Source organism: Oryzias latipes, chromosome 13 (assembly GCF_053564925.1).
Source record: "Oryzias latipes strain Hd-rR chromosome 13, Olatipes_Hd-rR_3.1".
NCBI classification, from domain to species: Eukaryota; Metazoa; Chordata; class Actinopteri; order Beloniformes; family Adrianichthyidae; genus Oryzias; species Oryzias latipes.
This window is the reverse complement of record NC_136249.1, coordinates 32,239,594-32,256,833: the sequence shown is the minus strand read 5'-3', so window position 1 is coordinate 32,256,833 and position 17,240 is coordinate 32,239,594. Positions and strand designations below refer to the sequence as shown.

The 17,240-nt window shown below is 41.2% G+C and overlaps 1 protein-coding gene across 1 annotated transcript; it reads right to left on the bottom strand.

Annotated features, from left to right (window-relative positions):
* Nucleotides 1–189: 189 nt before the first annotated feature.
* kcnk6 (potassium channel, subfamily K, member 6) lies at nucleotides 190–15,636 on the bottom strand. Its single transcript, XM_004075251.5, has 3 exons — nucleotides 15,141–15,636; nucleotides 10,497–10,889; nucleotides 190–1,008 (listed from the first exon to the last, which is right to left on the bottom strand). Exons 1-3 carry the CDS (start codon nucleotides 15,454–15,456, stop codon nucleotides 767–769), a joined length of 951 nt encoding a protein of 316 aa, XP_004075299.1. The 5' UTR covers nucleotides 15,457–15,636; the 3' UTR covers nucleotides 190–766.
* Nucleotides 15,637–17,240: the final 1,604 nt, after the last annotated feature.

Sequence of the window (17,240 nt, the reverse complement as noted above, 5' to 3'; positions counted from 1 at the left end):
ACCAGAGATTAAAGGAATCATTTTTGTAAATGTCAAATTAAAATCACCAACACATTTCTACCAGGCTTTATTTTCCCCTTCAAAATGGAGTTATGTTAAAATTTGCCCTAAAGGCTTTTAATCCAGATCTGATCATATGAGCTCCAGTCCAGTTTTTCAATAAAAGCACTTTTGATATGAGTCGAACTATTTCAGTCAAAATCTTTATTCAATAGAATTATTTAGTGAACATTCATATTTCAGAAACAACCGTTTTCCTGGTGTTGCAGCGGGTTCCATTTGAACAAACCTCATCCAGTGTGATGACAGCACGTGGACACCAGGGGGCAGCACCACGCCACAGGGCAGCCTCACTGCTGCGGCTTCTCTACGGCTGTCCCAATAAGAGACAAACATTCTGCTTTAGTTAAAAACAAAAGAATACATTTTGTTCAGAGCCTGACTGGAGGCTTAATAGCGCAGCGACATGAAAGTTGATTCCCCTTAAAACGGAAGTTAAACTTAAATGACAAAAATGGGGTTGAAAAGATACATAAATGGCCTGAAGCTGCAGTTAAGGTTTGTGGAGGTGAGTTTCTGCTCAGGTACAAACAGATCAGGACATTTATGTGCAAAGACATACAAAAACAAAAAAAAGGGTGGAGACTCAAACCCTGATCCTCAAACGTCTTTTCATGAAAGCTTTCCCCTTTGGGGACATTTCCAAAACGTCAATCCTGGAGTTGTCTGCATGTGGACGTGCTGTGGGAGAGCGTCCCCCCACAGCTCAGCCCTTGGAGATGCTGTTGTACGACGCCTGGGACGAGGGGTCCAGAGGTTTGCTGGCTGCTTTGTCTTTCAACGGAGGGGCTTTGGGTTCGCCCCCCACGATGGGCTCCCGGTCGTCCTCCAGGTCCGAGTCGTCGCAGCGGGGCAGCTGCAGCAAGGTGGTAAGACCGTGCAGGTCGGCCATCTTGTGGAAGAAGCTCAGCAGGAGGTACATCATCATCAGACCCATGAAGAGGTAGACTGCAGAGAACACAGGGCGTACTGTTAAAGTGACTGAATGGTCCAGGGTTGTGGAACTCCACCCCCCCCCCCCCCCGGTTCCTCATCCCACCGACAGCCTGGATGAAGAGGATCCAGTGTGCAGCAACTAAAATGCAGCAAAACTCACTAGTCTGGTGAATGGACCACAATGCATTGCATCTGAGCGATTTGCAAAATATGTATTCAAAATTTGTTTTTATTAATTATCAGAGTTTTTAATCATCAGAACACAGTGGATTCATAAATAATTCTTGTTAAATGTTCATATTTATTAGGTTTTCACTTTACAAAATGCCTGACGTCATATTTGCCGGTGTAGGTACCAAAACTGTTCAGCGCAGTCGCAGTGTCCGGTGGCCTGCGACTAACGATGACGTCACACTATTTATTTGGCTGTACGTTGGTCCGAGGATGTGCAAGATCGTGATTGGTCTGGACAAATCAGGGTACGGAAGAAAAAAAAAATTAGGTACGATTGTTTACACGTTAATACGGTTCTTTGTGAAAAACATGGATGACCTGTAATCAGCCTTCGTTTTGTCTGGACACGACTGGAAACACAAATTCACATGATTGTTTGCACGGTTTCTCACGACGGTAGGTTCAAAAGCCGCTTCCCTGCTTGGAGATAAAAATCTCCCGGGAGACACTCGCTCACGTAGAGCAGCCGAACAGACTGCGGCCCGAACCCATCCCTGCCTGCAAACATGAAGCTACGAGTCCGGCTGCTCTGAGCAGAGACACGGTTCAGCCACAGATTTTTTTAAAAACTTGGTTGTGGCAAAATCTCTCTATAAACATCACAAAGAATGATGTCAGACACAACCTATGAGGGAAAAGAACTTTAGGTTACAAAAGGAAACGTGAAATGAAGATATGTAGAGCCTGAGCAGATCCCAGCGCTACAGAGTTTGTCCAAGCGTGGCTACCGTAGTGTGACGTCGTCATTAATGTCAGGCGACCGAATACTTATTGTATCACACAGTTTCAAAAAATAAATGGGAAAAAGTAGTGACTTTGTGTCCAAATTGCATTAAATTCATTAAATAGTAAACGGTAAATAGTCTTTTAGAGGTTCTGGAAGAGAGAGGGGAATTTAGACAATGCAAATCTCCGGTTTACATCGTAGCCCCGCCCCCCTCATGAGATTTAGGGGTGTGGTCAAATATTTGCCCTATTTTCTATTGGTGTGCATGTTCGAGACTTAAAGATTCCTATATCAATTTCATTTAAATGTTAGACAAAAATCACGTCGACACAAATGCTGTTTTCAAATTGAAAAGAATAAATTCTGACCTTCGTGTGAAAGTTATTGCACCCTAAACTTACAACTGGACTGTCCTAAAGGTCAGCAAGGCAAACAGGATCCACCTGAAATAGAAGAGTCATGAAAAACCAGCGGCTGAGTTCAGAGGACTTTGATCAAACTCATAACTGTGCTCGTCCACAAACGTGCACGACCGTCCAGATGGAGCCAGGTTCAGTCGAACCGTCAGCCGCCACGCTGCGGCCGTTTATCCTCAGACACTGCAGAGCTTTTTTCAGCCCCATTGGAGGTTATTGCATTACTACAGCGTGTCGGACGACCAGGCGAGGGGGGGGTCCTATCTTCAAAAACAGCAGCTTTAAGCATCGCGACTTTAGCTTCCTGTTCAACCGAAACACGATTCTTCTGGTTCCCACGATGAGCAGGTGGTCCCTGTGAAAAGACACTTCAGGGAGCTTTTTGATTTTTTTAACTGAACCGGGGAAATCCCAGAAACAAGGCTCCTTTCACACTAAAAGATCATTCCTGCCTGATTTGATTACAAACTCGAGCTTAAAGAAAACAAAAAAAAGCCCCGTTTCATCCTGTGACAGAAACCTCCACCAGGTGAACGCTGCCACCTTCGCGTCCGTGCCCACCGACCCGACCGTTTACATTCAAAATCGATGGTTGGCTCCTAAAAAACAAGTTTTTCTGCACATTTCCTACTTTCAGGGTCTTAAGTCTTCACAGCCTTGAATTTAAACATTTTGAAACGTTAAAGTATTTGAATAGGGTTAGGGTTAGGGTCTGTTGGGTTAGGGTTATTGAATTTTTTGACCGCGACTGAGTAAGTAAAGCGTGTTGTGCACCATCATCACGCTGGATGCTAACCAGTGATTTAAAAAAAAAAAAAAAAAAAGACGACCAAAAGGAAAAAGGGGAAAGAACCCACTTCAGCCTTATGAAGGCGCAAAGAACAAGCAGGTGAGAAGCTAGTCGGGACCATAGACTGAAAACAACGGAAGAATCGAGTCACCCATAGAAACTGCTGTACCTTCGGCCAAACGCCTCACCGTAGCTTCCCGATACGGGCGCCGCCGTGAAGAAACCAGTCGACATTCATTAGTCCGAGTCGCTCTGAATCATCGTATCTATGGCAACGGCCATTGCCGACCGATCACTGTCGACTGGTCTCAACACGGCGGCGCCTGTATCAGGAAGCAATGCTCCTTCCCACTTGGGAACATGAGAAAGGGAGGGGTTGAGCCGTCCATCGTTCTTACAGTCGATCCACCAAAATGGTTCCCGAGCGAAGCTGTGTCTGCACCTCACCCCCCCCCCCCCCCCCCAAGGGATGGGTCAAATGCGCAGAAAAAATGTCACACCTAGGTGTGTGACTTCTATTGGTATTTTAACTTTAACTTCATGGCCTTAGAAGCATCTATTAACAAAAATTAACTTACTTTGTGGAAGCTAGACGGACGGTTGCTTCCACGAAGTGCTTTGATTTCTGATAATGCATACTTCTAAGGCCATTGACCCTTACTCGACCAATCTAACTCTGCATTAGCGCACATGCGTGTGAAATGTGAAGTAGTTTTAAGTAATTGTTCTGAAATGAAAGGATTTTGTTTTTTGGTCGTCCGTAGGTAGAGAAATTGGTCTTAATTTTGCTTATGCAAGGTCTGAAAAAGTCTTAAACCTTAAGAAAGGTGAAGGAAACAAGTATTTGCGCCAGAAGTGAGAGCAGCAGTCGGAGTTTACTGCCCACATCCTCCTGATGATGCCTTCACAATGACGTGCATTCTGATGAAGTGCTGCAGGAGTGCAGAGATGCACAGAAGAGATCAAAGCGCCAGCCTGCATTTCATCGAGCCTTTAACCCATTTTTGAAAGAAGATTTTTAAAAATCCCAAAGAAAAAAGGAGAGATTTCCTTTACTTCCGAGTTCACTGCTTAGAGATTACAGGCTTACACCTGTGATCATAATAATCACCCTTACCCTACAGTCGTACGAAACTAAAAATACAGCAAACTAGTTTGGACAAACTACATCATTCAACTCTAAGCAAACTTCTGAAACAAACAAACAAACAAACCCCCCCCCCCCCCCCAGTAGTCCTTTTCAGGAACTGCCAGTTTAAAAACTGCTGATTTAAAATAGAAAACTGCTGTCACACAGTTTGCATTTGTGCTCCCAATATGATGCAAACCAGCTGTTGCAGTTCTTCAAAAGACCACTGGAGGACGGCTGCAGAGGGAAGCACTTCCTGTTCCATTCTATAGAAAAACTCAACAGGATTCAGTTTTCAGAAATGATTAGTTTATTGCCTGTAAAGTAAATTTATGGTGTAAATTTATAGAAAGTCCCAATGGTGCATTCAGAGACAAATTAAACATTGGAATATTCAACTTCAAACCAAAAAAATACATTTTATATAAATATATATGTATACTGCAAGTAACACTAAAAATTCAAACCAAATGGGACTAAAAATTCAAAACTAAAACCACCAAGAGGCCCCGCCCACTTTAACAATGCATTTTGAAAGTTAAAAAATAAAATACAAAAAAGTAAAGATTTTCAAGTCATTTTTTTAAACTACCAATATAACTTCATGTTTTGATTTATGCATTTCTACTTTTAAAATCAAGCCACTTTTTGTTTGCCGTTGAAAACTACTGTTGCCAACCTGATGGCTGCTTACAAAAAAATAATATAAAAAAAAAAAAAAGGATGTCTGTTAGGGATTTATATCAGAGTTACCCCCATTCTCACCCCCAGCATGCACACTAACATAACTCTTGGATAATATAGAATTTTACAACACAAATGTATGTTAAGGTAAAAACAAAAACAGATCTACAGGCCAAAGTCAAGAACATCCAGTAAAATCAATTCTAGACTCCACTGCTGGACTGAAATCCATCTATAATTTAGTGTCTTCACTGTTCTGTGCAGCGACGGGTTCAGATCTGCAGGAATTTGCAGTATCAGGTTTGTGTTCATCTAGTTTCATCGTTATCAGTCATGTTTACTCTCTGCAAACAATCAGCCGGTCCCGCATGTGACGGGTCATGTGATCGGCCCTTGTTTATCCTCTTCTTGGCACACGGAATCTCAAGTCTCTGCATGTTAAATATGAAACGAAGCGGCTGCAGTTTTGAAAACCTTAAACGTCTGTTTGGTGGGGGGGCAGGAGTGAACTTCCATTTCTAGAGAGCTGCCAGATGAAGTCAAAGATCAGTTCTCATTTATGAGAGACTGACCTCTGAGCAACTGCTGAGAAAACGAGAAGCAGCGAGGTGCAACTTTCTCACATCAGAGATGAGAGGGAAAAAAAAACCTGGTCTACAGAATGTGAAGGTCAGATTCCGTTCCTCAGAACTGAACCGCAGATAAACATCCTTACTTTACAACTACCCGTGCACCACTGACGTCCTCCAGCTTTCACTGGCCGGTCTGGACTTTGCCACATTCTCTGGCCGACCTCCTGCAGGCTGCAGCTTCATGACACACAAAGTCACACCCAAGCCGAATGTCACACTTCCATCATTTCCTTTAAACAACTTTATGCAGGAGGAGAAACTTTTGAAGCAGAGCAGAAACAGGTCTGCAGGGCCACCGATGATCACATTTGTGATATTCAACTATTTAATAATAGGTGTAAAACTGTTTTTCCTGACATTTTAAACCTTCCTAAATATGCTGAAATTCTAAAATAACACTTGATCCAGGTAAATGGGAGCATGGGAGGGGCAGGAAAAAGCTGGTAGTAAAATTGTGGTAAACGCCATCTAGTGGCTCCTCAGTGAAGTGCAACAACACTTCATTTTAGATTTCAAAGCATCTACCAAAAGGAGGTGAAAATGGTTTCCTTCGGCAGCATTCTCATGTTACGTTCACAACGCACTCAGCAACATGTTCAAGTGACTGCTTCAAATTAAAAAAACAATATCAATGTGCAAAAAAGGCGAGTTTCAGAATTCCGCGTTCAAAAGTCTCGCCTCGCATGTTTCTGGCTGTACATACAAAAACGCGCAGCCATTGAACGCACATGAAACCAGGTCGAACTTTGACCAATCAGGGACTGATTTGGTAGTGACATGTGGAGGGCGACCCTTTCAATTCACGGAAGTGCCAACTATTTGTAAATTGATCATTAAGGAGAAATTAATTCTGGATAAATCTGACACCAAGTCTTTCATAAATATCGAGCTGTAAAAAGCCGGATTTCCAAGATTTGCACGCGTCGACATTTCGCATCAAGTCTCTTGTATGGTTAGGTGGTGAACATGTGCATGTAAAAAGAAGAAAAAAGAAGCCCCTCCTTGCTTGTTCAGTGTGAACACCATATGCTAAACCCGCATTCAAGAATGGCTAAAAGTTGGTAGGTTTGACCCTAAACTACAGTGATCATCCTTCCTCGTGCTCATCCATGAGGCAGACAATCCTGCAGAGGTGAGATGAACCACAGTTCAGTGGGGCAAGTACAGGGGAGGGCAAACCCTTCCACTCGTGGACCACAGAGTTCTGAAACTTAACAGAAAGGCCGGATTAGGAGCAGATGTGTGGAGCGTTTTGGTAAATCATCCCATAAGGAAAAGAATTAACATGGAATTTGGACAGAAACTTTGAAAATGAATCATTTAAAGTGTCTACATCAGGCTTTTCTTAAGCCTTTCAAAGTAAACTATCCAAATACATGATAATATATTACGTCTGGCGCACTACAGAATGGAAGTAAGGCGACTCGATCTCAGGCTCCGCCTTTCCCTCCTTGTGGGTGCCGCCCATTTCATGACATCAACCTTGGCAGTGTGTCGGCGTTTCTCACATGAAAACAAACAACATCCCAACTTTTACAAAGACGACGTTTAGCCGATTCTACCTCTACGGAGAAAGTGTGCGTTTGTGTTAGCCTAGGGGCGGGGCTGATGGCGCAGACTCTTCCTGGAAGGAGAAATTCCTCAATTTGTGATGTCACAATGTGAAAACCCGCTCGTTTTCGTGGATTGGGAGGGGCTGGGGCTCAGAGAGCAGGTTTTTGGAGGAAGACTCAGAAATGCATGAATGGATCAAAATACCGTTTTGGGGTGTTTTTAGTGAGGAATGAACATTTTAAAACACTTAAAAGCTCAAAGATTTGATTTTGCACAGTGTAGACCCATTAAAACAGAACGTGAGGTTTTTTTTGGTTTTCTTATTGTAGTGCCAATTGCACCAACGTGTTTGTGTCTCTCAGGGAAAATTGCAAACTTGGAGAAACGCTGCCTGTAAGACTGGGAAATGACAGCAGTGACAGAAAAACAACAAATCTTCCAACACCACAAAAATGCAGAATAACTTTCTGCACCTAAAACAAAAGGTGAAATTATTTTTAGTGTACCGTCTTTTGAAAGACACCAGATTTACAGACCGGGGGGAGGGGGGCACACATACCAATATGGGTTATCAATACAATTCATTTCAGTTTAGCGGGCCAGCTCAAAAGGCCCCTGGGCTGTTTGCCCACAACTGGTCTATGGTGTGATTTTTTTATGATTCTCCAAAGCTGTGGCATATTATTCAGAACAACTGGACCACAATGGAAACCCAAAAACTGTGGTGGATTAAATAAAAAAAAAAAAAAAAAGAAAAACACCAAAAATTCTACTTCCCCAGCAACCTCTGCTTTCCATTTATTGGTATTTCTAAATAGAACACCACCAAAAAAAAAAAAAAAAAGGAGTTCAAACTGCAGACTGCTGTGAAGAGTGTGTGACACACTCCACTGCACCAAGCAGCTGCACACTGTCGCGTCGGGTTTTCCCTCCTGCAGGCCGTTTCAGGACCAGTTCCTGGTAGAAATTCCTCAGTGCAGCCAAATACATGTAAATGTAAATATCAAGTTAATCTCATTTGCTTTCCTGTGAAGTCCGGCTTTGGTGACACAAGGACTCCAGTAAGTCCAGCTGTGAGCCGCTTTTTACCGTCTGTTTGCTGAGACTTTACTTTGGTAAACATGAAACTGATCGCAGCGTCATCGTTTCCTGGAACGACTAGGCAACACTTTTTCAAATAGCCGATGCAAAACCTACACAAACCTCAGTGTGACGCAACTTTTTAGATGCCGTTTAGTCTGAAAAGGTTGCTTTTCATTTTACATAAATGTTTGAACATGAAGCACATAAAAATCCAACTCCAGTATTTCATGGAGAGATATTTTTATAATTTAAAAGTGAAAAGGTTTGAAGTGTCTCAGGCTAATTTCAAATTTTGTCCCTTTTAATATTAAAATTACTTGTTCTAGTGCGGATTTTTAGTCTTATAATAACGGTCCTGCAGGATTCCAGACAGTTAAAAAAACAAAAACAAAGAAAAGTTCCTTTAAATTTAGATATATAGCAAATAATTTCTGCACTTAAAAACTTTCAAGCTTGTATGACGGAACGCTAAAAGCAGAGGGCATTCTCAGCATTTTCAAGTTTTCTTACCCTGAAAGTTAAGCTAAAGCTCTTGTTTGTATTTTTTTGCTATAAAACACATCGACTGTACAAGAGAACTGCACTGAGCGAGTGTGACGTCACCAATAGAAAATACCTTACTTCTGCCCTGCAGCCATAGACATAATATACAAATAGAATACGAATGATGGGAGTAAATCTAAGTGCTTTATTAAAAGTTGGTCACAAAGAGGAAGTGACAATATTTCCGCACGCATTAACCGATCGGGTAGCCGTTGCAGATCAGGTAGAGACGTCTCTAACGAAATGAAGCAAATTTAGTTGCCATTTTTCAACCTTAAAATGGGCGTTGCAATACAGAAAAAAAAATCATTAAACATGTTTTAGAAAAGAAAAAAAAAGATATCAGAGCAAGAATGGTTATTCTGACCAATAGTACATTTCTCTGTAGAAATCTATGGGATTTTGGCTTCTTGGAGCCAGCAGGTACTTCCTGTCTGGAACATCAGGGGGGAGGAGTCACTCAGTCCAGTTCTCATTTACAGTCATTGTATAAACATGATACACATGGCAAACAGGTAAATATTTCCTTATATGTATGTGAACTTATATAAGTATTAATTAGACGGCAACATTATAGAAATATTATAGAAATTATAGAATAATTACGAGCGTCGTGTTGACATGTTAGCAACCACATGCTAACACCACAGCCGCCACTTGCCTTTATGATTAGCAAAGATGGAGCTGAAAGTGCTGTACAGCCTGAATCACCAACCTATGATTTCATTATTATATGTAATGAAACCGCAGAAAAAAGGTCAACCTGTGGCCTTGTGGTGGAGTGTCCATCCAGAGACTTTAAGGTTTTGAGTTCAAATCCAGACCAAGGTATTCCAAATAACCTGCTAGACAGCATTACAGGGTTCGAATGGTGGGGGTTAAACCAATGAAAGAATCCTGAGCCATTTTGTACTGCTGTCCGAATCTCGAATTCCTAAAGTGATACCCTGGAAATTTCCCAGAAGTCTCTGCGAAAAACAATGCATCAATAGTCACTAGATTGGCGAATTTAGAACACAATGCGTTGTGTCGGAACATTTACCAAAAAAAAAAAAAAGTATTTCAATGTATTTTTTTAATAAACCATTAATGTTTTTATCTTCCAAAAGACAGTGGACTCAAATACTTGTCACAAAAAGCTCATTTTAATTAGATTTTAACTTTGAAATCGCTGATGTCACATCTGCAGTAAAAAAAAAAAAAAAAAAAAAGCAGTGAGAATGTTGTTCTAATTGCTTTTAAAATTCAGGGCACTACATAGTAGCGCTATATAGTTTTTTAGTAGTTAGGCGTTTGGGTGGGAAATGAGACAACCATTAGAAAGAGTTTTTTTTTTTTTTACATCATTGATTATGATGACACCCTGTCCAGGGTGTACCCTCCCTTCGCTGATTAATTAGCTTGGATTGGCTCTGGCAGCCCTGTGACCCCAAAAAGGGACAAAAAACAGGTTTAGGAGATGAATGCATGATTATGAGGATGAACTGACAAAGTCTGAGCGACATCGCAGACAGTTCAGAACTGTTTAAATCAGGTTTCACGCGTATTTACCCGCATTTATATCGTTCTGGTTTAGACAATATTGTAGACTAAGCTGAAAGGTCAATTAAAGTTTTGCTCAAAACTAAAGCAAGCAAGAAAATGCCTTTATAACATCTGACACACTTGATATTCACTAAAAAAAAAAAGACATGGAACGTGGACTCACCCATCACAGAGATTTGGTACAACCCCCTGTGCTTTACTCCAGGCTGTGTCGCCGGCACAAAATCCCCCAGTCCGATGGTGCACAGAGAGATGAAACAGAAGTAGATGCCATCCAAGAACGTCCAGGAAGCCTCCAACGTGCTGAACACGGCCGCCGGCGCCAGAAAGAACGCCAGAAGCACCAGAACCAGCAGCAGCACAAAGTGTATTGTAGTCGCCGGGCGAGGGTTCAAGCCCGATTTCTGCAGAGCGCTGACTGGGGCAATGACCAGAGGGTACATGAGCCTCTGCACACAGGCGGTCAGCACCAGCATGGTGAAGGGAACTCCCAACAAGGCGTAGAAGATGGAGAACGCTTTGCCAGCGTCAGACAGTGGAGACGTATGACCATAACCTGGAGATGAAACAGAGGAGCAGCGAATTACAGCAACATTCACAGAACCAGCTATTTTGAGACTAAATGGGGTTTCACTTCTTTATTAGTCTACAATAGAAATGAAGCCGTGTTTAAGTATAACCTGTAAACTTTGCACCAACATGTGGATTCAGAGGGGGGCTTCAGGTGCCTTTTGGGCCTCAGGAACCCGACCCAGGTCACCGACTGCTCGCAGCTTTAACCATGGCGGCAAATTAGAACGAAGACTCCATTTTTACCTCAGTGGTGTGAACCTCCAAGCATCTTTCACTTCACTATAATGACCTGCAGCAGCAGACTGAGTTCATGTGCTTGATTTATTTTAACCCCAGAAACCACCAGAGGCGTCTGTGAGAATGAAGGGCTGCTGGAATAAAAGACACAACAGGTTGGAGTTTGCCCAGTTTAACATCATTTCTTTCATTTGCATTTCGTTTTTTTTTTTTTAAGTACCTCTCATTAGTTCGAACTGACGAGGATGACCGAGAATCTGCAGAACATTTGAACCGTTTGTCGTAAAGAGACTCGTTGATCCACTAAATGACGGACAGGTGGATCACGGAGCTCAGCTCGCTTTGTTTAAACCTGTGCAGCGTGTCCTTTAACCCAATATTGAGTGTATCCAAACAGAGGTGGGAATTAAAATTTCAGCCTGACACATCAATGTATCTGCAGTTAAGTCTATACTCATTCTAACCCCTTCATTTATAGGACTGCAGTACAAGGAAAAGGAAAAAAGTCATTACATTTTTCCCCACAGATGGTTCTTAAGGTTTATTAAATTTGGGATCAGATATGTTAATTCAAGAAAGACATTTGGGGTTTTATTGTAGTTTTTTCACTTGACCATTTAAGGATTTAGTGATAAAGTGATAAGCTCAGCCTTTTGGGGTCAGTAGCTACACATCCAAATGGTTTAGTGCCACACGAACCGCATGGGCGTTCACCTCATGAGAGCCTTGGTAAGAACCATCTATCTACGCACGAAGGAAATGTGGGAGATTGGAGAAGAGGGACTTAAACCAAAGTGACTCCAACAAAGACTCAAACAGGAATTCAAAGAACATGGAAAGAAGCACAGGCCTCATTTTTAACCCTGGAGAACTCATGAAAATATCCATTTATTCATATTTCTTAAATTTAAAAATGGCTTAATTGCTGCAATCCCAAATGAACAAACAAATGGTTGAATTCATTTAAAAGTCCAGATGATTGTTTCTTGGGTTCTCTAGGAATTCGTCAGAAAGAGATTTTAGTACAAAAACGAAAGAAGAATTCTAGTAGAAAGACGAAGCTGAGAAACAAGAAGACAAAGACTCAAAACATCTGGATTACCAATGTTCTGATGGGAAGAAGAGGAACTTTTTGAAAGATGTGCGTCCCCAAACATCTGGAGTCAAACCAACAGCTTTTCAGAGAAAAAACAAACAGAGCATGCATGGTGGAGGTAGTGTGATGGTCTGGGGCTGCTTTCTCATTTCATGAAACCACAAATCTTGAGCTCTACCAAGTGTAGAAACCATCTTGAGTCTAGGACTGTGATCCCAACGCAGCCGCTGGTCCACTTCCGAGTAGATCAAACAGACTGAGGTGTTCTCACTTAAACAATTGGCTGGTTAAGATGTTGTTTCACAATCTTCAACTTAAAAGCCCCCCCAATGATTGAACTTCAGTCTAGAAAGGAAACTAAGACCAAATTCCTCCGCAGACTTGAGACACTCGCTGAGAAGTTTCACTAACTATTTTTGCTGTAGGTTCAACTATGAGCTTAGAGGACGGTTACCTTTCCACAACGACACGTCAGTTTGAAAACTGTTTCTGCTAATAAATGAAATTATCCTCTAGAACCACGCTTAAAAAAAATATGGTTCACAAAAACAATGGGGGCAAATACTTTTTTTGTTCCTCTTTAGTTAAACTTCCAGCTAAGAACTTCCTCTCGTTTTGTCCGTTCCATCAAAGATCAAATATTAAATGTACCGAACGCTTTGAGGAAGTTTCATGCGGGGAAACAGCAGCAGAACAAAGAGCACAAACACAAAGAGCGTCTCTGTTCTGCTGCTGCATGAATTTGCATTTTCTGTCTGCTGGTGTTCCAGCGTCATCAGAAAGGAGCAACAGAGCAGCAGGTTGTGAAAAAGCACGGAGGAGAGCCGTTTCTGCACCCAGAAGTGGGGGCAGTCTTCACACCGAGGGTTACTGTCATCCAAACAGCAAATGAAGTTTCTGAAGACGGTTCTCCAGAGATCAACGCAGAAGAGCTCTGCTTGCATCAAGACATATGGAAGAACAGTGCAAATACTTTAAAGACCCAGCACAAACTTTTGCTCCTCTGAAGCACCTTTTGTCTTATTTAACACAGTAGCTGGTCTTCAATTGCTAATTTTGGTTAAAAATAAAATACAATTAGCCTGAAAGGAAACTTTCACCAGTTTGAAGTTCTTAGAAAACTAAAGAGGCTGAACTTTTACGACTTAAACATTTATGTCTCACTAATATTTATAGTCTAGTGTCAAACTCTTTTTCAAGCTAAAACTCAATTATGACATAATGCAAATGAACTCTTTTTTTTAAATAAAAACAATAAAATCACTGAGAAGCTTTTTCCTTTCCGTCACTCTGTTTCAGTTCAACAGTTTTAACAGGAAATCCACTAAACTGAGCAAAAATGAAACCAATTTACCCAAAAGCAGAGATGAACCACAAACACAGGTGCCATTTTACACTACAATAGAAAGGGTGTCAGTTTCTATTTAATCAGATATTGTGACATTTTTTAAAAAACAAACAAGTTTGGGAGCAACTTTTTTCAAAATATCCTTGAAAATGTTTTGAGAAAAAAGTTTTTAACCCACTGGATGTTTTTTAACATCCCCTTGTAGCATTTTTCTGATGGACGGCATATATAAAGAAAATAAAGATTAAAGTAGCATTCCTGAGTATTTCTTTATTCAAATTGTTGTGAATCAGATGGAAAAAAAAAACAGTTGGAAAAGGTTTGTAGGTGTGACTTAACCATGACCTAGAAAATGACAGCATAATCATAATTATTAGACGACTAGCAACCCATTGAAATAGAACAAAAGAGGACCAGAGTTGGGACTTAAGTGCAAATTTCTTTTTTTAATCTGATGTGGTCAAAAAAGAAATGAGTCAGGTTTTTCCAGACAAAAACTCTTCTTTTTTTAAAGGATACATCCTTTTTTTTCTTCCTTTTTCAGACACGCACAGCTGGATTTATTTTCTAGATCCGTCACTCCTGTTTTGATGAGGATAAATCCTTATGCCAGTTGTTCATTGGCCTTTAGTTCATTTTTAAATGTTTTTTTGGCTCATAGGACTAACTTTTTGTGTATATATGTAAACACAGACTGCCTGTTTTTGTTAATTCCTTGTAGGCACACATGGTTTGGACACACGGGCCAATCATGGCTTTGCATGCAGGATCAGAGTCGTCTAAGGAAAACTGCAGGAGATTTGAGGAAAAAGAAGAAAAACAGGCCACAGGAGCGAACTATTAAATCAAAATTTACAGTGCAAACCCGGAGGGGGAAGAGCTTAAAGAAGAAGTGATTCTGTCGTGACAAAGATCTCAAACCACTATGAAAATGTTTTTAACTGTCAGCCACACGAGGTTCCACATGAACATTTTTAAACTCCACTGTTGGCTTCATTCTTTTTGATGAATTAACAACTAACCCATTCTTACAGGGTTCCTTTTCCTCATCATTCTTAGATCTTATGTGAATTTTCCCTCACATATCTGTAGTTGGATGTTAATGCTCAGGTGTGCAGGCAGGAGTCCCTCACGTCACTGACAGTCTGTTCTGCGTTAAAACCCAGGTGTCACCCGGTAACCCAGTTCGGCTTCCAGACTGCAGGTGTTCAGGAAACTGATCTACTTTGACTCAAATGTCACCACTTTGCATTGATTTTGATTCGCTTTAACCAGTTAAACACAGAATTCGGTGGATTTTCAAGGTAAACGTCTGAACTGCGCGCGCAGCCAAACTGAAGCGCTCACAGCTGACACTTGTTTGCAAAAGTTTGAACACGTGGCAGAAAACCAAAAAGCCGCGTTTATTTTAGTGCCATGTTCTGTAAAACACTGACAGTGACACTGACACTTCTTAGTCTCCAAAAAAGCGCAAACGACTTTAGGAGACTAAAGACGTTTGCGCGGTGCGTAAAATTAAACGCCGCAGCTCACCTGCCCTCGCCCGGACTCACCTACTGTGGTGACCAGGGTGTTGGCAAAGAACATGGAGGATGGCAGGTCCCAGTTTGTGGCCCCAGAGAAGTTCCCAATGACGGACACGCCGTACTTGTTGGCCCTCAGCACTTTGAGCAGAAAGAGCTCGAGGGACGCGGCGTTGACGCAGCTGCGGTTCAGGAACTCCTCCGTCAGGACCTGCATGTCGTGCCGCAGCCGCTCCTCCACCGGCCGCTCGATGCTGGAGAACACCAGCGCCCCAAACAGCAGGTAGATGACGTAGAAGAGCACGAAGCCGGAGAGCAGCAGCCACGACCTGCTGACGGACTGCATGTTCGCCGCTGCGCGCCAAACATCCGCGCCTCTTCGCGTCTGCGCCTCCGCGCTTCTCTGTGTGACAATGCTCTGGGGAGGAGGAGGGCTGTCCTAACGGAACTTGAACCTTCCTTGTCATGGCATCCTCCTCCTCCTCTTCCTCCTCCCTCTGTGAGGAAGGCGCAAACACCTGCGTCCGTTTGCGCACGAGGCCACTCAGCTTTTAATGATCTCAATTTTCAGGGAAGTACATAAAACGTTGAAGATTGCTGACAAAACAAGAAAGGAAAGTATATTTTATATGATTTTTGTCTGAAAATATATACAAAGATGACTCACAAATCAAAACAAAAATTACAATTTCAAGCTTATTAAAATAAAAAAACGTGTTTTTAACATGTTCTTGTAGCACTTTTCTCATGATGAAGGACATATTCAAAGAAAAGTAAGCCCAAAATTCAATTTCTGAGTATTTTTTCCATAACTTTTTCACTTACGGTCCCGCCCACAACTTTTAAGGTGAATTTCTAATGAACTCCTGCCGCTCTGCAGAGACTATAAGACACATGTTTTTGGATTTTGACTAAAGCCACGGGGAACGCTTTGAAAATAGATTAAATTGATGAATCTGAGTGGTCTGATCATCTTTTCAGAGTAACTCCCCCCAAAAAGGAAAGTTTGGGACATCAGCCATTTCAAAACATCTTATTTGAGATGTAACCATATTTTTCAGTCATTTATATAGGGGGGAAAATGTATTTCAAGGATTAGTTATACCGCTACAAACTTTTCTGAAATGAAGAACCAACAGTCGACCACACTCCATTCATCCAATTATATCCTTGCAGTTAAAATATATTTTATAAATCCTAGATATTCTAATCATTCTAATAAAACCCACAAATTAAATTTGTTCTATTTTTTTAAGATACGAGAATTTTTTCTACTTCTTTCTGATTCATTAAAATTCCATACTTTATTTATTTTAATGATTACTTTTGTACTTCGACTGGTGTCACATATTTTTACGTAACAGTTCTTTGTCTTGAATGACACTTTTGGAGTCTCCACCCGCTCTTGCGTGAAAACGTGTGGGTAAACTAAAGTTACTCTGACATCAGAAGCTGCTTTTGACCCGCTTTAAAGTAGCTCAAAGTGCTAAACATGACACCATCATTTCCAGTCTGATGCAGAAGATTTGTTGACATTTTAGATTTTGCATGTACATACAATGCAACAATGTGAATTTTTAAAGCAGAGCGTGAGTGAAGCACTTTTAAACACTTGTCTTATCCACGGAAAAATGTTTGGTGTTAATCTTAACAGGTGTCAAAAAAGCTTTACAGTAAAAATTAAATGTTTCTAATAAATCTGATATACTTTTTGCAGGAAAAAAGTGACATCTGCTAAAGGTGAAGGTCATTTTCATACAGACATTTGTTGATTTGAGTCCAAAAATGCAGACATAATAGGCATAAAATCACAAAAATAAAGTAAATCAGGAATTAAAACCAAATCAACAGCTCAAATAAAACCAAACTTTCCTCACATTTGTGTTCTGCTTCAGTCTCATTCCTGCTGTTTGGTGGTATTTCTTAAGAGGAGAGGAAAAACTTCTCTGCAGAGTTGCTATGGTTTCTTTTGGGATGAATTGCTGTCTTATTATGTTATTATGTAAAAGGCAGCTGACTCTCAGTGAAAGCAGTGAGGTCAGAACAAGCTGTTCATCATAGACTTGTTATTTTTCCATGAAGCACAAAGCTCTTTTATTACGGCTGTGCTGACTCAGCAAATATGGAGCT